Here is a 26,483-nt window from a genome sequence, read left to right on the forward strand (position 1 = left end):
CTGATATTCCTGTCTACAGGGATTCCTCCTACCCACAGGTGCCAGATTAATCTTCCTAATTCATAACTCTGTTAACCTCACTCCTCTGTTGAAAACTTTCAACAGTTTTCTACTACCTACCAAATAAAATTAAAATTCCTTAGCCTGGTATTTAAGGCCCTCGGTCTGATGCCAACTTACTTTCCGATCTTACTTCCTACTACTTCCCTGCATTCCAGTTCTATTCCAGGACTTCTTGACCTTTCTCCAAGCATATCCTCCACTTTTATACATTTCCAAACCAAGGAATTTGTATTTGATCCTGGAGAAAATAGGGTGCCTACATCTGTAACATCCCTCATTCTCCAATGAAATCTTATGTCTCCTTCAAGTTTAAATACCAGTTACTTTATAATTCTTGCCCCATTCACCACCAGTCCAAAATAGTCTCTTACTCTTCTGAGCTTTTATAGGATTTTGAACTTTTCCAAATTTGTTTTAGGGTACTTGCATGCCCTGGATAAGGTTTGGAAAATTACATCCCCCACCGGTTCCTGTCCTGCTGAAACTTTGAGTCCTAACTAATATATGCAACTAATTATCATAAAAAAAAACCTTTGTGCCAAAGTGAGAGGAATTTGGGGGTCCTAAAATATGTTCACATAAAAAATACTCAAAAGAATAATTTGTTGTATCCTTCCTCTTTATTCCCTTCTCCCACTACTCTACTTCATGCCACACTCTAGCCTGGCTACCTGGCCTATCTGCCTATTCCTACTCCTAGCTCTGACTTATGTCAATCTTTTTTCTCTCCCTCCTAGACTGTAAGCTACTTGAGGACAAGGACCAGGGGTTATCTCTGTATCTCCCTCAGAGACCTGCCTAATATGAAGAGTAAGCTCTCAATAAATGGTTGCTGAATTATAGAATTGCACAATGATAGAACGAGGAATTATGGGATACTGAGGGCTTAAATGACTTGGTTCAAATATCAATTATTTTATGATTCTCTGTCCTCTAGCTCAAAATGGTCTCTTCCTTTGCTGAGTTTTTATACTGTTTTGTATCTCTCTATGTTGTATTAAATTTGTGTTAGTGTATTTGTATGGTTAGATAGTTAGATTTTTGGTTATAACGAGAATCTGCATTCCTTCTAAGTTTAATGCAAAAAACTCTATGACATTCTGCCTCCAACTGAAAATGCCCAAGTTATACTGCTTCAGTCAAAATTATAAGTTGTCAGGGGCAAGGTTCAATAGACTATGAAAGATTTTTAAAAACTCCCTCCTAATCTTACAAAGGCCCACAAAAGAGAAAAACTCTTAATGAGCATTGCAACTGATACATGTATGAGTGTGATTTTTGTGAGAATGAGAGATGATTTGTAAAGAGATTCACTGAAAAGTAATTACTGACATTTGGACCTTCTTTTCCTTTCAGGTTTAAAGTTTACGCAGCTTTGGTCCAGGGCTGCACCCCTGCCCTATCTCCCTACAAATTTATAGGTGGACTGGAACCTGAGACAAGAGTTATTGTGCTCAGATCACTTCTAGTCACCCTTAGCGATCGTGTAACCATAGCCCAGCGGAGATGGGGTTGGGAGGTAGGGAAGGGAAAGAGTGTGGAGGATTGAAAAGGGAATAACTGACTCATTTTCTCCAACCCCTCCCTCCAACCTCAGACAAACCATTGGCTGCCCTCTTACTCAAGGCTTTAGTTTGCCCTGGCAAACAGCACAAAGCCCATTCTGCAGAGTCCTCAAAGAGCCTCTTCTAGGAATAAAGGTTGTTTTTCTTCTATGTGGCTAGGGAGGAGAGTGTTCTCCTTACATAGCATAAGGCAATATGCAAAGCTAGGAAAAGAAATATGTAATAGTATCTCTCCTACTTACCTTTTATATTAACCTGTCCTTCCTTGGATACAGTCAGCCCTTTATCATTATGAGCTTCACAACTAAATGTTGCTGGTTCAGCAAGACCTATGGGAGAAAGAAAGTCAAGGAGAATAAGCATCAGAGCATTACCAATGTAGAAAAGAAAAAGATCTTGAAGACTAGTTCAACTCCCTCAACAACAGCAAAGAAACAAATTATGTTTGTCCAAACCCAGAATCCAACTCTGGGTTTTTTTCTATTTCTATTTTTGAGGGGGTTCATTGTCTTGAACCCTAAAAAAACAAGCTGGTTTTGAATGGCTTCTGGTTTTTAAAAGAAACTTGCCTCAAATGAAACATTGCCCTCAAGAAAAGGGGTACTATCGGTCAAGTTCTGTTCTGAAGAACTTCTGCCAAAAATGGGAAGAAAATCTTGTATAGTCAGACCACTTGTGTTTCCCTGATGCTGCACTTTTGAACAGATACAATGAATAACAAAAATGCTTCATTCTGGTTTCCAAATACTGAACGGAAGGGTGGGAGGAGCAGGCTCCAGTGTTGTGAACAGCTGCAGCCAGCATGAGCTCCCAGGCCACACGGTGTTCTAATAAGAGGACCGTGAAATAATGTTAAATTAGGAAAAACTCAGAAGTCTCTTGAATTCATCAGAAAGAATCATCCTCTAGAACATATTATCTATTTTACAGGGATACTGTGAGTGGAATGAGGTTTAAACACCAGCAACAATGATAGATAATACTTTAGACTCCTAAGCAATGAGATGTTACTTCGTAAGCCCAAGGCTTGGCTCTGGGAAGGGGATCTCACAGAAAGAATTCCACACAAGGGGAATTTCCCAGCAGTTCAGAGTGCCACCATTTAGAAATATCTCTCTGTTTCTTTCTACTATGCACCTGGGAAGTTCAGTGTACCTAATTAAGAGGAAAATAAAATGGGGACACTGATGATATATAACTTGCACTTCAGGAAGGGCACTGATAAACTGAAGCATGTCCCAAGGATGGCAATCAGAATGGTGAAGGGCCTTTTAGCTGGGCATGTTATAGTGGGGATTCCTTTATGGTATAAGGTTGAAGTAGCTGACCTTGGAATTCCATCCCAAATCTTGATATTTCATGAGTCTTCTTTCTGACTTTAGCTATCTTTAAGTAAGGGCCAGTTTTCAGAACATGAGTGGGAGGCACAAAGTCTCAGTCAGTTTCCAAGAGATAAGTGGGTGGTTTGGTAGACAATAGTGAGACAAAAAGGCTGCAATGGAAAGAAACCAGGCCAAATTGGCATGAAAGAAGGGCTAAGCCAGTTTAGGAGATAAGAAAGCTGATTGTCAGTAGGCACCCAGGTCAGTGTTACTAAGTGTTACCTGCCCAAAGAGACCAAAATATACCTGAGGCAAGTAGCAAGGTTGGGGGGGGGGGGGGAGGGAATAGAGATTTGATGGACTTTGGCTTCTCATAGCCCACCCAAAGAGCAGGAAAGATTGCTACAAAATGTATGTGTGCTGATTTTTATGCTTACTTATAAGGCTGGCTTAGGTGTTAATGGAGTTACCTACAAAGGGAAGGCATTGGCAGAAAATTCCCTTCTCATTAGAGGAGTACCTTCCAGCAAGGTACTTGACTTGGTTGGTATGCTATAGAGGGGATTCTTTTTCAATTATGGGTTGAACTAGAATACTAGATGGTCACTGAATCTCTTCTAGCCCTGAAATTCTTTGATTCCATAATATGAAAAGGTAGGGCTGATAAACATGAGAAAATAATTTAGATTTGGCAGAAAATAATTTTGTTTTCCTCTTTATTTTAATAAAATGTGCAGAAGATGAGAGCAATCTAAAGTTAAATGATATTGGCATGGGATGCAGGCAAAAATTTAGAGTAGTCTAGCAACAGATTTCAGAATTAAAGGGATCTCAAGGGTTCTCTGCTCCAGAGAGTTCTAAGTGTCTTAAGGACTCAAGACTAAGCATACCTATTCCACGGTAATGATCTCCAGAGTTTCATTGATTATTCTCTTCATGTCTGCATTTGATACCATGATACAGAAATATTTATTTCCTATCTAAAATAAACCTTCTTTCTTAAAATACACAGCCCTGCCCTCCTGTTTGACTCCTTTTGGAAAACGCCTTCACAAGCAATAATAACTAGGGCACTTTATGCAAAGAGCACCTCTGAAACAATTTTAAGGAACATTCAGTAACAGGATGTCCTCTTGACAATTAGAGTAGCTGTGGGAAGTCAAACAATGCTTTGCACTTGTTTTTTTGTTTTTCTTTTTAAAGCAGAGTTAGACCAATCCTGTAGGCTATAGCTTAGCAATCCTATTAATGAATCAGATAAACAATTCCCCACTTTTGTGCTAACATTAACTTTCTTATTGAAACAACCAATAAGGAAGAATTAATTTCTGTTTTGCTCTGACCTAGAACCTAAAAAGTTAAATATACAGGTGACTCAGTGAATAGAGCACCAACCCCAGAGTCAGGAGAACCTGAGTGCAAATCTGGCCTCAGACATGTAACACTTACTAGCTGTGTGACCTTGGGCAAGTCATTTAACCCCAATTGCCCTGCCTTCTCCCCTCCAAAAAAAAAGACAAAAAAAAGTTAAATATAGAGCTGGAGGTCACAAGAAGTTGCATGCTTACTTAAAAAAAATACTGTTTTAGATTTTTAAATGTGGATTATTGTGCTTTGTGTGTTCTAAATTATGTCATTAGAGGGATAATCTCACTCTATATCTGAGGGTCTTTGGGGAGGGGAAGAGGGGATTTTTTTTTTTATTAAGTTCCTGCCATGTGCCAGGCACTGTGCTAAGGGTTTTAAAAATATGTCATTTGATCTTCTGTCCACTCTGTGAGGTAGGTGCTCTTATGATCCCCATTTTCCTCATCCTTAGCTAGAAGACTGAGACAGACACAGGTTGTGACTTGCCACCATTAGGAAGGACTTGAGGTAGAATCTGAACTGAGGTCTTTTTGACTGCAGATCCAGCCCTCTGTCCATTGCATCCCTAGCTGCCTCTTTAGTTAATACACTGACATTGTGAAGGAGCATGCTGGACTTCAAAATCTTCTCACAAGAAAATTAATATGTTTTGGATGTCAAAGAATTCCAAAGCACCTTGGATCACAGGCATAACATATAGCGGCATTGGTGGATAAGTCATCAAAATTTAAAGGGTATTGATAGGACATGAACCTCCTTCAGAAGTAGATAGAAACAAGGAAGCTTGGCATCTAGGAAGAATGATTATTTAAAATGGGAAGATACTATATGGGGCTCTTCCACTCTACTCCATCACCCATCAACAGCCTCATCTCAAGAAAGCTCCTCCATAGTCTGTCTCTGCCCACCACAGGGTGGTGTCCCAAAGTCTCTCTCCTTACAGCGCTGTGTCCTCCCCCCAAAAATGAACTTGCCTAAAATGTCATTTTGAGGGTATGTTACATGCTGTTTATCCAGGCAATAAATCTACTAGTAATGGTTCTTTCCTTTGAGACCTGATGGTTTGCCAAGAAATCTGTTCAAGCCAGAAACCTAAGTTGTCTTTTTTTTGCCAGTCTTTACAGGGAAATCCTTAGGGGAGTAACCATGATCCCATTAATGGGACCACAGAACTTGAGGAATCACAAGTAATCATATTTACCTTATCTCATCTATTCATTCAGCAAATTAAAATTCAACAAAGCTATATTAAATACCAACTATATGCAAGGAACTGCATAGGAGATGCAGATATAAAGATAAAATAATAAAGTCCTAAGCACCAAGGCTATATTTATACTCTCTAAAAGGTGGTGGGAGGGGTGGGGAGAAGAATTGGAGAGGATATATCACATACTCTGGTAAATATAAGATAAAAATAGAATGTGGCAAGGATAAAGGGGAGAGGACAACTAAATGCTCTGCAAGTATTTGAAAGGGGAGAAAATTTTTACCTGAGGGTATCAGGGAAGGATGTGTGGAAGACGTGGTATCTGAATTGAGCCTTGAAGGAAGATAAAGGTTCTAAGAGGGGACACTGACAAAGGATTGAATTCCAGGCATGGGAAATATCTTGTGCAGAGGACACAGAAGTAGAAGATGTGTGTAACGTAATAATAACAGTGCTGATCATAATGACAACAATAGAACTTACATATCGATTTACTCATTTGAGCCTCACTACAACCCTGACTGGTAGGTGCTATCATTATTCCCACTTTACAGAAAAGGAAACTGAGGCTCTGAAAGGGTAAGTGACTTGCCCAGAGTCACACTACTAATAAGTATCTGGGGCAAAAGCAGAACTCAGTTCTTCCTGACTCCAAGTCCATTGTGCCATTGTACACCCAATCCATTGTACCACCTAGCTGCCTAGGTAAATTATACATGATGATAAGCACCACTGATAAAAATATGGTACAAATGAGACCAAGATCAGGTAATAAATTTAGAGCTTAATAGATTAGATAATGCAATCCAATCATCTTATTTTACCAAAAAAAAAAAAATGAAAACAAGCCCACAAGTGGTGAAGTGATCTGTCTAATTGTAATGTGAATGAAATGGGAAGATCTTCTGGAACCATTAATAGGCCTAACACATGGAGCCTGTGATCACATGGAGCCTGGGTCACATGGAGCTCAGTGTGGGAGGAATTGGCCCAAGGAGCAAAGCAGGGAGACAAGCAAGCTGTGAGTGGGCTGAGGGAGGAATCTTGCCTAGGGGAGTTTGTTTTTGTGGAGAGGCTTAACATAAAGAAGGCTTACCATGTAGGTACTCCCTGGATTAGTGATAAATATCCTGTTAAATCTTACCTCCTGGTATCCTAATGATGTCCCAAATAAATATTTTGGTTTTGCTTTTGAAGAAGAAAACTTATTATATTTTGTGAATCTACCCTGGAAATAAGCATGCATATTCGTAGCAGCCTCTATGGATATCAAATTGGTGTTACACCAACACACCACCAATACTGAAAGCCAAAGTCTCAGAGTACAGATCCAGGACTGTCTCCCCTCTAACACACTGCCATGATCATGGGTGTGATTGCCACAAGATCAGTTAATTTTACTCTGTTCCCTGATAAAGAACTTTACCCTAAATCTAGTAACCTTTATGAAAATGCATGTACAAATTCTCCTCATAAGGGGAGTAACTCTTCAAAGTCCATGTCCTATTGTGGGGGTCAGAAGCATCATCTCCACAAACAAAGGATAATATGTTGAATACTATATAACTGAAGCTCACCAGACATGGCTTTTTATTCTGCAGTTTGGAGTAGGTCGAAAGCAATTATTAGCCATGATTCCTTAAATATTACTATGACATTAGAGAAAAAATATTAGTGGAAGGAAAAATTCATAACCTTCCTGTTCACAAATTAGTGTGCTTGTCCAAATCTGTCCAAATGACCAGAAATTCTAAAAGATTTTTGTTTCTCTATTCAGAGTTCTTTATTCTAGCAAATTAGAAAAACACAATTCTGGACCAATGATATGCAAATTACTTGAACTTTAAACTGTTTTATATATATCTGAATTTTTCACAAGGGAGGTTCATCTAATATCAAAGAGGTTTAGCTCCTCATATGTCAAAAGGACTTTTGCCTATAAGGCAGTGCAAAGCACTCATAGTACCAGAGCTGTTCAAATGACTTTCTCAATAAAGTCTGAGTATTTAGGGATCTGGCGTTTCAGTGTAAGGTGAAAGTTTTGGGTTTGTTTTTTAAATTCCTTGATAGGCTAAGAGCCTTTATTTTATATCTAGCCATGGGATGCCCACAGTACTTTATATATTATTCTCTATGGAGAAGAGATGTAAGAATCCCTCTTAATGCTGATAAAGGAGTCCAAAGGAGTCTTGACAGGCTAAAATGTCAGGTTGAACTTAATGGGATGAAATTTAATAGGGATAAAAACTTAGGTTCAAAAAATTAAGCTTCACAAGTACAAGATGGTGGAAGGTGTTGTTTGTCTGAAAAATGTCAGGGCATTTTGGCAGATTTCAATCTCAACAAGTCAACAGTGTGATATAGCAGCCAAATAAGGTTACGTAATCTTAGACTACGTTAAGGGAGAAATGGTATTGAGGACTTGGAAAGTAATAGTACTACTGTAGTAAGTCCTAGGTCAGGCCATAGCTAGAATGTTCAGTTGTGGAAGCTACATTCTAAGGACCTAGATAAGCTGGAGAGCATCCAGGAGGGTGAAAATCCTTGAGATGAGGATTGGTTTAAAAAACCAGGGACATTTAACCTAGAGAAAAGAAAACTTGGTGGACAAATATTTTTGAAGGCCAACATGTAGAGAATGGAAGACTTTTTTTTTTTCCTTTTTGATTCCAAAAGGCAAGACCAGAAATGGATTAATGAGTGGAAATTATGGAGAGGTCAATTGACATTGTATGTAAAGGAAAAACTCCCTAATAATTGTTTTTCAGTCATGTCTGAATCTGTGACCTCATTTGGAGTTTTCTTGGCAGAAATACTGGAGAGGTTTGCCATTTCCTTCTCCAGCTCATTTTACAGATGAAGAAACTGAGGCAAACAGGATTAAGTGACTTGCCCAGGGTCACACAGCTAGGAAGTGTCTGAGGTCAGATTTGAACTTGGGTCTTTCTGACTCCAGACCTAGCACTCTATCCACTGAGCCACCTAGCTATCCTTTGTAACCATTTAAAGCTGCTCCAAAGAGCTACCTTTAGAGGTAATGAATTCTCTATCACTAGAGGTCTTCAGACAAAGCATGAATGACATATATTATAATTCTATAAGGACTGCTGACATATATATAACACTTTATTTACATTCTTGCAACAACTTCGTGAGGTAGGTACTATGGGTACTATTACCCCATTTTGCAGATGAGGAAACTAAGCCTCATAAAGGAAACACAGCTAATAAGTATCAGTGGCAACCTTCAAACTCAGGTGTCTCCTGACTGAGTCCAGTGCTCTTTCCTCTGACTCTTAGTAAATGCCTCTCTCTAAATAAAGGGCTTGTCAAACTATGCTTCTAGCAGCAAAATTCTAGACACTAGCCATTTTCTCATACTTAACTTACAAGCAAAACAAAAACAAAAACAAAACACCCAAGCCCTGCTTTTAAAAAACACATTTTTTCAAAATGAGCATGGCCTACTGCAAGATATTGGCTAGTCAAATCAATACATCTACTAAATACCTACTGTATTCTCAGCAGTCCTAGGAATCATGAGACTGGGGTTCAAGTACCTTTTAATGAACTCTGAGAATGGTTTACCTTTATTCTAGTTTTTCTATGGTAAAGTGAAAGAGTATACAGCACTAACGTTTATAAAAGGCAGTGTGGAAATTAATTATAATGTATTGGTCTGTATAATAGGCATAATAATACCTACTCTGGGGTTTTCTTGGGGTTAAAATAAGAAAGCAGAAGACAAAGGAGCCTTAAGAAATTAAAAACTATCATATAAATCCAAATTACTCCATTTTTCTCATGCTTAAACTTGCTAGACTTAAGATTATAAGCTCCATCAGGATAGGAACTGGGCCAGTCTAACTTACCAGAGACTCTCTAATAGGTAATTGATCACCACCAAACGTGAGCTGGTAAATGTTTAACAAAGGGAAGGAGAGCAGAATGTACACAGGACATACTTATAAGTGTAATCTGCATATAACACTTTTAAAAATTATTTTTATTATTTTAATTTTATTTTTTATTAATCCTTTATTTATTTATTTTTAGTTTGCAACATTCATTCCACAAGATTTTAAATAAAAATGTTCTCCCCGTCTTTCCCCTACCCCCCCCGCCCCAAGATGTTGAGCCTACTGAATACTCCTTCCCCCAATCTGCTCTCTCTTATAACCTCCCCCATCCTCTCCCTAACTTTCTAGTAGGGCAAGATGGGTTTCTGTACCCCAGTGCCTGTATGTCTTATTTCCCAGTTGCATATAAAAAACAATTTTTTTTAACATTTGTTTTTAAAACTTTGATTTCCAGATTCTTTCCCTTCTTCCCCCCTCACCCACCTCCACTGGGAAGATAAGCAATTCAATATAGGTTGTACATGTGTAGTTACGCAAAACATTTCCATGGTAGTTATATTGTGAAAGACTAACTATATTTCCCTCCATCCTATCCCGCCACCACTTATTCTATTTTCTACTTTGACCCTGTCCCTTTTCAAAGTGTTTGCTTCTAACTACCCTCTTCTCTAATCTTCCCTCCCTTCTATCATACCCCCTTTTATCCCCTTCCCCCCTACTTTCCTATAGGGTAAGATACCCAATTGAGTGTGTATGTTACTCCCTCCTTAAGCCAAATTCAATGAGAGTAAGGTTGAACCATTCCCTTTCACCTTCCTTCTCTTCCCCTCCATTGTAACAGTTTTCTCTTGCCTCTTTATATTATATGAGATAATTTACCCTATTTTATCTCTCCCTTTCTCTTTCTCCCATTATATTCCTCTCTCACCTCTTAATTTTATTTTTTTAGATATCGCTTCCTATTCAACTGATCCTGTCTCCTCTTCTATGTACACATTACACACATTTTTACACACTCACATATGTATTTATACACACATACACCCTCCTATACATACATATATATGTATACATATATACATATATATTCCCTTCAACTATCCTTATACTGAGAAAAGTCGCATAAGTTACAATTATCATCTTTCCATGTAGGAATGTAAATAGTTCAACTTTAATAAATTCCTTATGATTTCTTTTTCCTGTTTACTTTCTCATGCTTCTCTTGCTTCTTGTATTTGAAAGTCAAATTTTCTGTTCAGCTCTGGTTTTCTGTTTCATTGAATGACCATATTTTCCCCTGAAGCATTATACTCAGTCTTGCTGGGTAGGTGATTCTTGGTTTTAATCCTAGCTCCTTTGACTTATGGAATATCATATTCTAAGTGCTTCAGTCCTTTAATGTAGAAGCTGCTAGATCTTGTGTTATCCTGATTGTGTTTCCACAATACTCAAATTGTTTCTTCCTGACAGTTTGTAATATTTTCTCCTTCATCTGGGAACTCTGGAATTTGGATATGATCTTCCTAGGAGGTTTTTTTTTTGGGGGGGGGTATCTTTTTCAAGAGGCAATTGGTGAATTCTTTCAATTTCTATTTTGCCCTCTGGTTAGAGAATATCAGGGCAATTTTCCTTGACGATTTCTCAAAGGATGATAACTAGGCTTTTTTTTTTTATCATGGCTTTCAGGTAGTCCAATAATTTTTAAATTATCTCTCCTGGATTTATTTTCCAGGCCAGTGGTTTTTCCAATGAGATATTTCACATTGCCTTCTATTTTTTTCATTTGTTTGGATCTGTTTTACAGTATCTTGCTTTCTCATAAAGTCAGTCTAATTTTGAAGGAATTATTCTCTTCAGTGAGTTTTTGAAATTCCTTTTCCATCTGGCCAATTTGGCTTTTTAAGGTATTCTTCTCTTCATTGGCTTTCTGGACCTCTTTTGCCACTTGAGTTAGTCTATTTTTTAACATGTTATTTTATTCAGTATTTTTGGATGTCTCCTTTAGCAGACTGTTGACTCACTTTTCATTATTTTCTTGCATCATTCTCATTTCTCTTCCCAATTTCTCCTCTACTTCTCTTCCTGGATTTTCAAAATCCTTCCTCAGCTCCTCCATGGCCTATGACCAGTTTCTTGGAAGCTTTTGATGTAGGAGTGTTGACTTTGTTGTCTTCTAGTTCCATGTTTTGATCCTTTTTGTCCCCCAAAAAGGATTCTGTGGTCTGATTGTGCTTCCCCTACTTGCTCTTCTTGCCAACCACCTACTTGACTTGTGAACTCTTTGCCATGGTAGAACTCTGCTTCCAGAGTGGAAAGAGTGTGTCCCAAATTGCTGGGGTTTTTGCAGCTGCCGGAGCCATGAGGAGGGCGGTCTCTCTACAGCCACCACACTACCTGGCACACTAGTGTTTCTCACCTCAGGACCCTCACCCAAGACTTCAGCCCAGATCCAAGCAGGTCAGAGTAAGAGCAATTACCCTCTGAATGGTTGCTTGGTCTCCCTACGATCTGCAAGCCAGGAGCTCCAGAGGTAGCCATGAGGCAGCAGCTGCAGCCACTGTGCCTTCTCCACCTCTCACCCTGGGGGCAGGGACTGGATTGTGCTCTTCTGTCACCCTCTTCCAACAAGTCTGAAAACTGCCACAGCTGCCAGTGATTCACTCTCCTGAAGTCTGCTCTTTCAGGTCTGTGCTGCTGGTTGGGGCTGCCCCAGGTCTGGGCCCTGGTGGTTCATATGGGACTGGGCTTAGCTCCCAGCTCGGTGCGATAGACATTTCCTGTTGGCCTGCCAGGCTGCCTTCAGTGGGAGATTTGTTTCTCTCTGTCACTTTGTGGGTTCTGTAGCTCTAAAATTTGTTTAGAGTCATATTTTACAGGTATTGGAGGTGGTTGGTATGGGAGCTCAGCCAAGTTCATGCTTTTACTCCGCCATCTTGGCTCCACCCCCATAAAACACTTTCTTAAGTCTAGACAATCAACAAAAAAAATAAATCAAGCCCTGAATTTTAGTGTTTGCCAATTTCTGAGGTGTAAATGTAAACTAAATAATCTTGGAACCCACTCTGGTATTTCTCTGGATCACTAAAGTCTTTAGCATCAGTTTGAATTGTCTTTCAAAACCTCAAAAACCTTAAAAAAGGATTCATTGCAATGATTATAATTCTTCTTTACAACATGACTAAAGTGAAAATATATTTAATATGAAGGTTTATGTAGCACCTATATCAGATTACATGCCATCTTGGGAGGGGAGAGGGAGGAGAAGGATGGGGAGAAAATTTGGAACTCAAAAACTTGTGGAACTGAATGTTGCAAACTAAATAATTTTTTTTAAAAGGAAAAAAAAATGAGAAAATAGCCTGAACTTGTCTGGCATACTTTATAGTTGTTTAGAAACAGGCTTCAACTTAGACCTAGGAGACTAAATTTAAGTCAGAGTTTTTCACTCAAAGCTAAATTTGGAATTATTATATAAATAAGAATAAAGACTATGAGCCCCACTTTGCCATTCTCAAGTGACCAATAAGGATATTTACTACCTTGGAAAATATCAAATAAATAGTTCTATATTTGATTACTGCAGTCATCCAATGAAGTGATGAACTCATCACTTAAAACCACACATTAAAGATTGTTTAGACTAAAGAATGACCAATCTCATAATTATACTCTGGCAGAACTCCATCATAACACTGTGGTCAGAGGATGAGAATCATACCTCTATGACATGTTTCTGTAGCAAAATGAAAGACACAGAATATAACAGTGAATATAAAGGACAACATTTGACCCATAATATAATTGAGGCAGTGTAGTATTGTAGAAAGAACATTAGACTGGGACCCAAGAAGTCTGGTTCCTATTTCTAGCTTTTCCCAAATTGGCTATGTTATCTTGGGCAAGCCACAGTCTCTCTAACCTTCAATCAAATCATCTATTGAATGACATGATCCCTAAGGTCCCCTCCAGCTTTATGAAACAATAAAATTAATGGTGTAAATAATTTTAAAATATTGTTCCTTATATACTGTATTATTTAGAAATTTAATGTCTTTCCCACTTCACCCCAGCATATCTAGAGAGTGTGGTATAGTGGATAGAGGCATAGTCTTAAAGTCAGGAAAACCTGGGTTTAAAGTCCACCTCTGACATACTTTCAGTATGAAGAGAAATTCTCACAATTATACCCATTAGAAAATAAAAGATATAGTGAAACGAGTGGCCCATTGATATAAAAATTCTAAGAGACTTCAAGGAATATTTCATAAAGCTAGAAGCTAGAGGAGATACAAAGTTTTCAAAAATGCCAATATTAGCATTTTTGATCTATAATCTCTCAATGTTTACAACCACTGGCCTTTCCTGAGGCGTCATCATTTTGGACCTCTGTATATGGATGGACCTGTGTATGTAGCCTTTGAGACTGCTGACCATCACCTCCTCCTCCTCCTTTATACACTCTACTTTCAGGAGTATATAAAACTTTATAGTTATTAAAGCTATATAGTTTTAATTATGATTATTGCCTTCTTAATGCAAAGAGGTGACTTTTACCACTTACATATCACTGAAACAGTAGGATGTGAACCATGGAGTATGTCAATGAAGGGCTACAGCTGCTTTTGAAACAAAAGAATGTACACAATGTGCAGCTCATAGCATTACAAATCTCAACCCTTGATTCCTCCCTTTACAAGACTCCTGCTACTACTGAATTGGGATGACTGGATCCAAGACAAAGTTATCTAATATCAACTAAGTCCTCCAAGCAACAAGATCATCAATCAACAATTGATCCTCTACCATACTCTTCAGAACAGTTATTTCAAAGTTTTTCTTCTATCTTCAAGACTCCCACAACAAATCATCATCATAGCTAGCATCTGTATAGGATATCGAGGTTTGCAAAATGCTTTTTACATATTATCTCATTTTATCCTGGGAGGTTGATGCTATAACTATTCCCATTTTATAGATAAGGAAAGAGGATAGGAATAAGCATTTATCCAGATGCTGTTAGGCACTTTGAAAATGTCTCATTTAATCTTCACAACAATGCTGAGAGCTAAGTGCTGTTATTATTCCTATTTTACAGTTGAAGAAAGGTTAAGTGTCTGAGGCTGGGTTTAAAAAAAGTGTTTCTGACTCAGGATCCTGTGTTCTATCCACTAGCTTCCCCAACTTCTCAGCAGTGTACTTAAACTCGCACTTTACTGAGAAAATAGAGCCTATTCACCTTGATGCAGTCACATTTCTTCCTAACTCTACATCTCAAAATTCCTTAACACCACCCTCAATTCTCTCCTCTTCTGCTCCATTATCTGATAAAGGGACATCCTTTTACTAACCAAGCCCCACCGCTGTACATGAATCTTGATCCCATCCCCTCAAGAAGATCCCATCCACAATCATTCTCTCTCTGTTTTTTTTCTCTCTCTCTGTCTTTGTCTCTCTCTCTCTCTGTCTCTACCTCCCTCTACCTTTCCCTCTCATTCTCCCTATCAAGTGAAGTAGATCATTCCCTGCTACCCAGAAACATGCCTTGGTCTTCTTAAAAATTCTCACGACCCTATGCTCCCCTAAATTGATTCATTCCATATCTATCTTCCCTTCCAAAAGTCAGACTCCTAGGAAAACAAAAAATAAGCTGTTTCCACACATTACCTCTTCTTCCTCTCCTTTTACTCACTTCCCAACTCCCTTAAAGTCTGATTTCTAACCCCAATACTGAAATGAAATGGTTTTATCCAGAATTCCCTTCCAATAATATCTTAATTGCCAAATCCAATGGTTTTTTTTTTCTCAGAAACGAGACAAAAGAGTTTCCCATCAAAAAGCTTTAAACTAAATTCTTACCACAGATTATAATTCTTACAAAAGAATGCATGATGTGACTTACCAGAGACAGTTAGAACTGAAGGAGATTTTTCTGGCTTGTTGGTAACACGGTTGCTATTTCGAACCCAAAAAATTTTAACAGGTTCAGGAGGTCCCACTGCCTGACAGGTGAGATTGAAAGCTGTGTTTTTGCTAACATTCATGTTCTCTGGGTGTTTAGTGAAATAAGGAAGTCCTTAAAAAGAGAATAAAAAATAATATTAGGGAAAAAAACAGAGAGAAAAAGGTCCTGAGGAAAATAATATTTCTATTAAAAAAGTATTTTATTTCTTTACAACCTTCTTGAGGCCTGGGAGAAGACTCACTGAACCTGAAAAAATCCTATTAAGAAGAACACAATGGATAATTCCTACAAATCAACCTACACCACAACTTAATTTCCTGTACAAGTTCTCCAAAGGTTTTGTAATTGGATTTATTAAAATGCTAAAAAAAAAAACATAAGAAAAAAATAGTTTGAAAGAGTGATAATAAGAAAGTATTAAAATATTTTTAGCTCACAGCTATAATGCAAAATCATAGGGTTTTTGATTTACTACAATAAACAAAGTCAAAGAAAAAGCATATTCATTTTTATGTTCGGTTTTAGTCTTTTCACTTTATATATGTGACTTTTAATAAGTATCATAATCATCATCATTATGGAACTGGAAAGTTTTCAGAGAGGGGTAATCATGATGGTGGAAGCCCTCAAATTTTCACTATGTGAGGACTGGTAAAAAGAAGTAGGGGAGAGGCATGGTGGCAACATGCCTATAATTCCTGTTCTTTTGGAGGCTGAGGCTGGTGGATCACTTGAGCTGCAGAGTCCTGAGGTACAGAGGGCTAAACTCATCAGATGTTCAAGCTAAGTCAGGCATCAATATGTTGAAATATCCTGTAAGTGGAGTAAGGAACCACCAGGCTATCTAAAGAGGGACAAATTAGCTCATATCAGAAACAGAGCAGGTCAAATTTCTTATGCAAATCAGTAGTGGGATCAAGATAGGGAAGTGAAGAAGAAAGAAGGAAAACAGAGGAGGAAAGAGGAAGAAGGAGGAAGAGGAGGAGTAGGCAAAACTAGGAACAAAGGATAGAAATTCTATATTGTCACCTTGAACCTATATAGCATTTTATAACTTTCAAAGCACTTTTACATACGTTATCTCATTTGGACAACTAAAAAGTTAATACCTCCCACTAGAAACCCAAATATGGGGCCAGAAGCTTAGCAATACCTCCAAGCATTCCAGTCAATATATATTTGGTACATTTGCTAAAAATTGAACAGAACCAAAAGCTTCTAAGATTATTTTTTAATCTTGAGATCAGAATAACTCACTGGTTCTAGTTTTGATATCCTAGGAATGTTGGAAAATTGGTTTTTTGGAGACTCAAGAATGTATGCAAAGCTATTTGGATATAATGACTAATTCCTACCCTGGCATCCTGACAAATGAAAGGCCCTCTAATTTTTCCAGATGGGTGGAAAACTATGGAGAACCTTTCTTGATGAAGCTATTGCAAATCCTCAAAAGTGATCTCTCTTCTATTGGGTCAGTCTTGGGCAATACTTTGTTACACATCTTTTCCCCTTTTCCTTTGCTAATCCTTCTCCCACCCAACCAAAAAGAAAAAATCATATTCCATAAAGATATTTTAACTCTTTAAGTAATTTCTCAGAAGAATGGGTAGCAAGGAAAATTTTCCATGGGAAAAAATACTTCTTGCTTTAATCACAAAACAAAATGAATCTCTTGGAAAAAAACAACAACAACAAAAAAAAAAACAAAGAACATGACTTCAGATCTTAGGGAAAGGGCAGGAGTCAATGACTAAACATCAGTCTGAACCCAATAAAGATATTCACCCACTTTGTGTTTCATTTCCTTTAAGATTAAGTTGACAGGCAGCTAGGTGGAGCAGTGAGTAAAGCACTGGCCCCAGAGGCAGGAGGACCTGAGTTTGGTTCAGGCCTCAGACACTTAACACTCACACACACAAAAAAAACTAGCTGTGTAACCTTAGGCAAGTTACTTAATCCCAATTGCCCTCCAAAAGGTGCAGAAAAAAAAAAGATTAAGTTAAGACTAGTAAATGGTAAACGAACAGTAGTGAAAAATGCCAATAAGCAGATATGCATTTGCACTGAAAAGGTAGCAAAGGTTAACAACAGACAAGTAAATATGAAAACCATTTCAGAGATGCTTCATTTTGCAATGGAAATAGCACTAAACTTAGAAACAGGAGAAATCTTGGCTCAAATCTCAGATCTGATTAGTTTTGTGACCATAGGCAAATCCCTTAACCTTAAACCTATACCTCAGTTTCCTTACCTGTTCAAACTATGATGTCCATTCTGTGATCATTATCCCTACTTCCCTTCTCAGGAAAAAACTTGAACTCTGCCCATAGAACCATCTTTGGCAAGAGATTTCACTTAATTGTGCCCAGATCCAGTCCTCCACCTAACTTCCCAGCCAGGTAGCCCTAATGTGCTCTCCCCCCGCCCCCCCATTGTGGGTGTCGTTCCTCCCTCTCCATGTCTTATTTGTTTAAAGTGTTCTTTCAATACAGTGCCTGACTATCTGTATCCCCAGAGCAAAGGACAGCATCTGGCCCACAGCAGTCAAGCCAATAGGTTTATAAAGGGCCTCCTATGTGTCAGACACTGCACTAAGCACTCAGGATATAAAGAAAAGGGAAAGACAATCTCTGCTTTTAAGGAGCTCACTGTCTAGTGGAAGAAAACATTCCTAAGTGTTTATCGAATGTTTCATCGATCTTAGAATGGGGGCATTGGTACCCGGTCTTCATTTCAGAGGGTCCTAACTTCAAGGCCTTCAGTGAGCAGCCCTGTTCTCTCAATCGTTTGTCTTTTGACTTACCTTGTACTTCAATGTAGATGGGTTCAGATACAACTTCATCACTGTTTATTCTTAATTTGCAAAAGTAGGACCCGTGATCGGAGCGCTGCACGTTGCTTATGCTTAAAAAAGAAAAAAACAGAACAGAACAAGATCTTCACTCCCTAGATTAGTGAGTGTCCCCACCACAGAATCCCAACTGGTGAGATCTCCCATAATAGAAATGAGACATTAGTTGAAAAGCTAATTGACAAGGTGGGTATGGCTCTGAAACTTTCAGTTCCTTGTCTTCTCTTCCCTCTTCTACATTTTCTAAATCCTACGCAGACCCCACAGAGTTTTCCATGTTGACAAATAGGAAGAAGCACTGTCATGTGCACGCTATTTATTTCTATTTCCCAAGTTTCCAACCTCTTTAAAGTTGTCTTTGTAAATGACTTCTAAAGAAGAGAAGCAGGGCATTACAAGAGCACAATGTTGCATACACTCCTAGATTGGTCTTTGCTCAACTGTTCTTCTTTGTTTCAAGGGCAAGTTTAGTGAAACCACTTCTTGGTCTTATTGAGGCTAAGATCAAATGAAAATGACTGTGATGGGAAAACAAAATCCATCAATAAAAGTTTTTTTTTTAAAGAAAGACGTGCTAAGTGTCAATATAACAAGACAGATGTAGAGAAATTCACATTCATCAACCATTGTCATTTCAGTGGTGCAGCTGAAATCTGCTATAGACACTATCTTTGTGACTTCAGACAAGTCACTTAACCTCTCTCTACTTCAATTTCTTCATCTGTAAAATGGGGATAGTAATAGCACCTACTTCACAGGATTGTCATAAGGATAAAATGAGAAAACATATAAAATTCTATGCAAAGCTTAGTGCTATATAAATGCCAGCTCTTAGATATCATTATTTTTATTCCTTTGCCTGCCAAAATATAAATGACACAGTATAGCCACCCAGGTTAAAATATTCATGAAAACAACTCTCATTTTCTGAATGGACATTTGTACATATGGATTCACTAACCCTAGGGAACTGAAGGAATGACCATCGAATCCAAATCAATGTTTATTTATACTTACCGGGTACAAGACATTGTGCTAAGCTCTGGAAACACAAATACAAAAATAAAATAATCCCTGCCCCCAGGAGCTTATATTCAATGAGGGGAAGGGTGGAGAGTAATATAACACATACATCCAGATAAGTAAATACAGAATAATATGAAGAGAGAGAGAGTGCAGGCAACTTGACATATGAGTTTAGGCTTGAAGAAAAAGTAATATCTGAGCTGACTACTGTAGAACATTAGGGATTGGAAGAGGAAAAAAGGAGTAAGGATCGTTATTCATGAAATATCTACTTGTTCCCCAGATGGTGTCTCAGCTGCTAATTTCCTATAATTCTGCTATGAACCAGTAACAAGAACTACCTAAGACAAGAGTTTCCACTATGCTACACTGAGTTATTTATTATTTTATAGCTATTGTTGTTATTAGTGCTCAGAACATTCAGTTGCCTGATCTAATGGATGTGGGCAGTCCCTCCATCATCTGAGATCCTAACTCATTCCCTATCTTGATGTCTTGTTGCTCTCATATTTTTTTTTATTTTGCTTTTTGGAGGGCCATCAGGGTTAAGAGACTTGCCTAAGGTCACATGGCTAATAAGTGTTAAGTGTCTGAGGTCAAATTTGAACTCAGGTCCTCCTGACTCCAGGGCCAGTGCTCCATTCACTGTGCCACCTACCGCCCCTATTCTCATCTTTTTCAATGGAGTTCAGAAAGAAATGTTCAATATATTCAATTAAGTAAACCTGTTAGTTCAATTAAAAAATGTTTTTAGGCAAGACTATTGTTTAGCTGACATAACTAGTCAAAATGCTCAAGGTGGTGAAACATTACAAATTTACAAAGGTAAATTCAATGAACTCATTTTCCTATTGGGAAGTTCTTCCCAGAGCCTCCATTCTGGGGAAAGTCTCCAGACCAGCCATCCATCATTCTCTAGGCTTAGCACCACTATTCCTGCTTCATTCCTCCGCCTCCCCCTGACTCTTGCTTTTCAGCTCCCCTTTTATGAGTTTTCATCCCCAGTTAAAAAGTAAGCTCCTTGAGGGCAGGGACTGTCTTTCTTTTTGCTTGCATTTATATCCCCAACATTTAGGACATTGCCTGGCACATAGCAAACCCTTAATAAATGTTTGCTGATTGACTGACTAAAGGCTGTGTCATTTTCACAGGAATTAAAAGATCCTACTATCTATTAAAAAAAAAAAAACCTCGAGAAACAATCACCTATGGAGATGCCAAAAGAAAATATGCCACAGGATTACTAGGATGGTTCTGAGTTTGTTTCCTAACAAAGGGACCATAGAAGTTTTAAAAAATCTTTTTATATATTTCTTCCTTTTCAGTCCTGCTTTTTCTCTACTAGTCATAAGATTGTACCAAGGACCAAGTCCAAGAACATCAAGCAGAAAGTTTTGTTTTGTAGAAAATTATATTTTGATTACTTGGTGGAGTAATTATGGGGAAACTTCTCTGGTTTCTGCTTTACAAGGCCCTTTCCTCCCTGTAGTTTTTAGTTAGTGGGTATAAAAGCAAAATAATATTTATACCTTAGGAGATTCTGACCATTAAGTCATAGCAAAAAGTTCCTGGCCAAAAGACCCAAAAGGTATAGTAGGACAATAGAAAGTGTTGCAATGAAAAAAGGCAGATTTCTTGAAGTCTTTATTAAGTAAAGCTTCAAATGTGAGAATTTAGTTTAATCTTATTAATTTCCCTCTCTCCCTCCCAAACTTAAACTCCAGTCCCACATTACCACCAGCTGGGTCCTCTTAACTTCCAACACATCCAAAATGTAACTCCTTTATGTGTTCCCCAAGAACTCAACTATGGTGGGAACAATATTTTAAACTCTCCACTCCTCACTCAACTCAGGCTAGGGTGTTTTTTTTTTCTTAAAAGGTATTGAAAATGTTTTTGAGATTTGATTGACTCAGGGAACTAAAGGTTCAGGATCTTGACATCACTTTTTGATTGTCTGGGTTAAAAAAATAACCACAAGGGAAGCTCCAAAGCTATTTGGCTGGCAGACCATAACCAGCAATTTGGAGGCAGGGGAGCTTCAGTTGAATCACCTTGCAGTGGCCCAGAATCAGGATGATCTGAGTTCAAATGTGGCTCAGACGCTTACTAGCTATTGTGATCCTGGGCAAGTCACTTAACCTCTACCTCAGTTTCCTCAATAGAATATATAATAGGGATCACAATATAATAAGGATATAATAGGGATCACAATAGCCCCTGCCTCACAGATGTTGTGAGAATCAAATGAGATAATATTTATAAAGTGCTTAGTATATTTATAAAGTTCCTACTATGTGCCCAGTACATAGCAGGTGCTTAATACATGCTAGCCAGAGTAGGCATTTAATAAATGATTGTTCCCTTCCTCTCTTCCCTTCCTTGATGTATATCCTTGCAAAATATCCTTCCCCTGCTATGACTAAGTAAATCTTTTTGTTCATTGTTGAATGACCTACAATTTGTTAAATGTTGAATGAAATGGTTTTTATTTCATTCCAATATGGAACCTAAACTACCAAAGGAGTCAGGTCTAGCCCAGAATATAATAACTCCTCCAAACGTCCCCATTTTAATTCAGGAAATTACCATCCATCCAGTCCTCTCCATTCACAATCACAGAACCTTACTCGACTCTTCTCTCTCCCTCAGTCCCCATGGTCAATCAGTTGCCAAGCCTTGTCTATTCTCTCACAAGGGCTTTCCCATCTCTCCTTTCTTTCCACTCACAAAACTTCTATACTAACTTAGGTCCTCATTACTTCTCACCTGGACTATTACCATAACCTCCTATTTAGCTGCCTTGCTTCCTATTTCTCCTCTCATAAATTCATCCTCCAAATGAATGTTCTTACTATGGGTCTGACCATATCATTCTCTTATTCACAATTTTAGTGAATCCCCAATGCTTCCAGAATAAATAAATACAAAATCACCAACCTAGCATATAAAGAAACATGGCTCCCACCTATCTTTCCAGCCTTATTTCTATGTCTTCAGGTACTCTCTCTGTTAGTCAAACTGATCTACCTCCTTACACACCATAATCAATCTTCTACCTCCATTACTTTTTACAAGTAGATTCCCATGCCTCCTCACTGCCACAGTGACACCCCCAGCTCAGATGCCACCTCTGCAGGAGGTGATCGCCTTCTCCCACGCATTGTTGCTCTATCCCACTTATAAATACCTTGTAAATACTTTTTGTTTTTACTTCTCTATGTACATGCTACATCCCTTCTTCCAATAGAATTAAGCTCCTTAAATACAGGGGTGGTTTTGTTTCTTAGTCTGTATCCCCAGCACCTAGAACAGTGCTTTGCACATAGTAGGTGAAATGAGCAAGATTGATTCTGTATCTTTTTATTGATCCTATTTATAATCAATTGATTTTGTTTGATAACTGCTTAAGTCATGGCTCTCTGTCTCTGAACTTAGTACAGAATTCAGCTAGTCGATAAAGAGTTAAGTTTAGAAATTCAGTTCTCTTGCTGATTAATGTTCTATTTTTGCCTGAGGGAATTCTGCTATCTTGGGGGATGTAGATGGCCACAAGAGAGTTGGGATTTAGTATCTTTATACCACCAAGCTACCCTTCAAGAATGTTTGGTTTGCTATCCATATAAGTCTGGGCCATTGTCCTACAGGTGGACTCAAAGAATAAACACTTCTTAAGTCACAGGAGGAAAAGAAGGGGTTATTTGGTAGCCCCTCAGTTCTCTACTTCCAATCAATTGTATTGTTTCCCGTACTTCAGCTATGTAATCAATCATGTTGTCCTTAATCCCATGATATACCCACCATGCTCTTTTCTTTGTTCTGTACACCTGTAATGTAAGGCCAAGGAAAGGCAACTTCCCAGGTTCAAAATACCAGCATAGGTGCTCTCTATTTTATTCAGTAACAAACCCAGAACAGAGAAGATCAAAACATGACATCATTCAAAATACAGTATTTACTAAGTATGATTAAATAATCTCCAAGTACTACCCCATCCCAGGACCTTCCAATCATTCAATCAATTACAAAGTCTCCTTTCTAAATACTTCTCCACCCCTAGGCTATACCTTAATTAAGTCCACCACAAAGCCCCTCTTCTCAAATGGAGATTAGTTTCCAAACATAAGTAAAATACATTCATTTGCTCAACCATAGAACACAAAAAGGTCAAAAGTTCCCCACCCCTGGATCACAATTGAATCTACCCCAGAGTTACATCAAGTTTAAACACAGCACTTAATACCCAAATGGAGGTCTTTTCTTCATCTTGACACTAGGCAAGTTCTCAGCAATCTTAGTTCCTGGGGAGACAAGGCTTAGCAAGGCCATAAGATACATTGCCAGTCCCTTCATGAATTTATCCTCTGTCTGTAGAACAGTCCTAGAACCCCTGAACACATTAGCAAAGCCCTCTCCCAGGATTTCTGTAAACATACAACAAGAAAATCCTTCTTCAGGGCTTCTGAACCAACAGAAAGGCTCCCAGACCCCTGCAACAACAGCACTGTCCTTCACCAGTGGACAGTATTCATTCTGTCTGCCGGACAGTCTCCAGACCCCTGCAACAACAGTACTGTCCCTCACCAGTGGACAGTATTCACTCTCAGTACTGTCCCTCACCAGTGGACAGTATTCACTCTCTGTCTGCAGGACAGTCTCAGGCCTTCTTAACCAAATGCCAGGTTCCAGGACTTCTTCAACAGGACAGTCTTTCACCAGTGGACAAATCTGGCAAAATAACATCAAAACAGACAGACAAAGTACCAGCAAAACAGCCATGTCTCCTCAGTCCTTGGCAGCTCAGGGGGCAGGTCTCAAAAGTCCAGGGCAATTTAAAGCGGCCACCAGCAATCTCTTAGTCTCTCTCTCTCCACGAGGTGCTGCTTCCAAAAAGAACTTCCGCCTCTCTCTTGTCTCTCCAAATCTACGTCACCAGCTCCTCCCACTTCAGGACTTTCTTTTCACATCAACAAGCCCATCCCACAGGTGGGATTAACAAACTCTGGGTTTTAATACAATCAATTTGAAAACCAAGCCAATACAGGGGAATCTTTAATTGCCATTACTATCACAACACCCAAAACCTATGAAATAAAATTGTCCCCCTCATTTGGGTTCTTACCTTACTGGGGAAGCTGAGATCCTATTTATTGGTGAATTCATGCTTTACTAATAAATTGAGGAACTTTGTGCCTCAGTTTACCTTATTTTAGTTGTTAAATAGGCACCTAACAAATATTTGCTCAACTGAATGAAAACTGATATGAAGAACAAAGAAGTGTTCCAAATCTACCATCTTTGTTGATTGCCACAGCCCTTAATATTCAACCTGGATTAATTGCTTTTTGATACCAAACCAAAGTAGAGTAGTATAAAGATAGAAAATCAAATAACTGGGATTTGGAGTCATTTAACATTATCAGGAGAGATCTGAAAACCAAGGTGTTAGATAAATTGATTAAGAGATGGAATCACTGCATACTGTCTGTCAGAAATAACCCTCCTGTGGTTTTATAGTGATTTGTATTCTATAAAGGCTGGTGATTTTATTTTTTATAATCTATAGCATAAAATATACACAGAAACATTAGGCTAATATAAAAAAAGAAAAGAGCTTTAATTTATTTATAAGTTGATGCTGTGTACTTTTGCTAGGCACTATACTAAGTACTCTTTGCAAATATTATCTTATTTGGTCCTCACAACAACCCTACTATTATTACCCCCCATTTTATGGTTTAAGAAACTGAAACAAACAGGGTTAAGTGACTTCCCCAGGGTCAAACAGCTTGTAAGTGTCTGAGACCAGTTTTGAATTTAGGTCTTCCTAACTCTAGGCCCAGTGCTTTAACCCCTGTGCCACCAACTGCTTCTAATTTCTACGTTAATCTATTAATTTTCTTTTTCTAAGAGGAAAAAGTTTTTAAAAGAGAAATTATTTAGTATTTTAAAATGCCATTAAGAGGTAGTGTGGCATATTGGAAAGAGGTCTGAATTTGGAAGTCCTGGCTTGGAACCTCAGCTCTGTAACTGACAACTTGGGTGAGTTTGAACAAGTGCCTTTACTACACCTCAGCTCCTCATATGTAAAGCAAAGAAGTGGAACAAATGACATCTAAGGTTACTTTCAGCTTAAAATCTATGACCTTACGATTAATTTTCTTAAAAATAACAAACCTAATATATATTTATGCCCTTTAGCCATTGTTCCATTGAAGAGGGTATATTTTTAGATAACTTATAAAGGAAATACAAACTCTCAATAGCCATAAGAAAAGATATTCAAATTTCTTAATAAGCAAAGAAATTCTGAAATCAAGACTACCTTAATAAGATATTTCTTTGCACTTATTATAAGAGTAAAAGTAGCCCTTCCCCTCCAAAATTAGTATTGGTGGAGTGATGGGGAAACCACAATATTAAACACTGTGGTTAGGATTGCAGGCTGGTATAAATGTTTTACAGATCAATAAGCAAATACTGATCAATCACAAAATCAATCATATTCAGAATATCCATTACTAGGACTCTGTCCAGAAACACCAAAAAAGGACAAAAGAACCTGCCCATAGACACACAGTCAGAGATGCTCTAGTTCTTAAGAGTAATAAATAAATAACTGGTGGAACTAACCATTATTTCCAAACAACTGGAGAATAAACAAATCTAAGTATATTAACATGATGGAATATTGTTATTGTTATTGAGTTGTTTCAGTCACATATTACCCTTCATGACCACATTTGGGGTTTTCTTGGCAAAGATACTAGAGTGGTTTGCTATTTCCTTCTCTGGTTCATTTTATAGATGAGGGAACTGAGACAAAGAGGGTTAAGTGACTTCCCCAGGGCCACAGAGCTAATAAGTGTCTGAAGTCAGATTTGAAATCAGGAAGATGTATTTTTCTGATTCCAGTGCTCTACCCACTGGAATATGACAGTGCCATAAAAATCACAAATCTCAAGCATAGACTACACCTAAACACAGTAATGCAGAGCAATATCAGCACAATTTATTTTGTATGTACAGCTATAAAAAAAACCTACAAAAGCAAGAATGAAAATGGAAGTAAAGATGGCAGAATTTCATATGACCCTAGAAGGGGACTCTGAAAAGATTTTTTTTGTTGTTTATGGAGGGTTATTAAGAAAGGAAGGAAAAAGGAAGGAAGGAAGGAAGGAAGGAAGAAAGAAAGGAAGGAAGGAAAGGAGGAAGGAAGGAAGGAAGGAAGGAAGGAAGGAAGGAAGGAAGGAAGG

The 26,483-nt window shown here is 38.2% G+C and overlaps 1 protein-coding gene across 1 annotated transcript in view; it reads right to left on the reverse strand.

The window, feature by feature from the left end:
• MERTK (MER proto-oncogene, tyrosine kinase) overlaps window positions 1-26,483 on the reverse strand; it is a 136,308-nt gene that overhangs the window by 74,647 nt on the left and 35,178 nt on the right. Inside the window, exons 3-5 of the mRNA XM_069075561.1 lie at window positions 18,154-18,254; window positions 15,288-15,461; window positions 1,871-1,957 (exon numbers count right to left, since the gene is read on the reverse strand). Coding sequence (XP_068931662.1) covers window positions 1,871-1,957; window positions 15,288-15,461; window positions 18,154-18,254 — 362 coding nt within the window. The remainder of the gene's footprint in view (window positions 1-1,870; window positions 1,958-15,287; window positions 15,462-18,153; window positions 18,255-26,483) is intronic.

This window comes from Petaurus breviceps, unplaced genomic scaffold, assembly GCF_028583685.1.
Source record: "Petaurus breviceps papuanus isolate PSGF00001 unplaced genomic scaffold, PetGlider_PUasm1.0 90919, whole genome shotgun sequence".
NCBI lineage: Eukaryota > Metazoa > Chordata > Mammalia > Diprotodontia > Petauridae > Petaurus > Petaurus breviceps.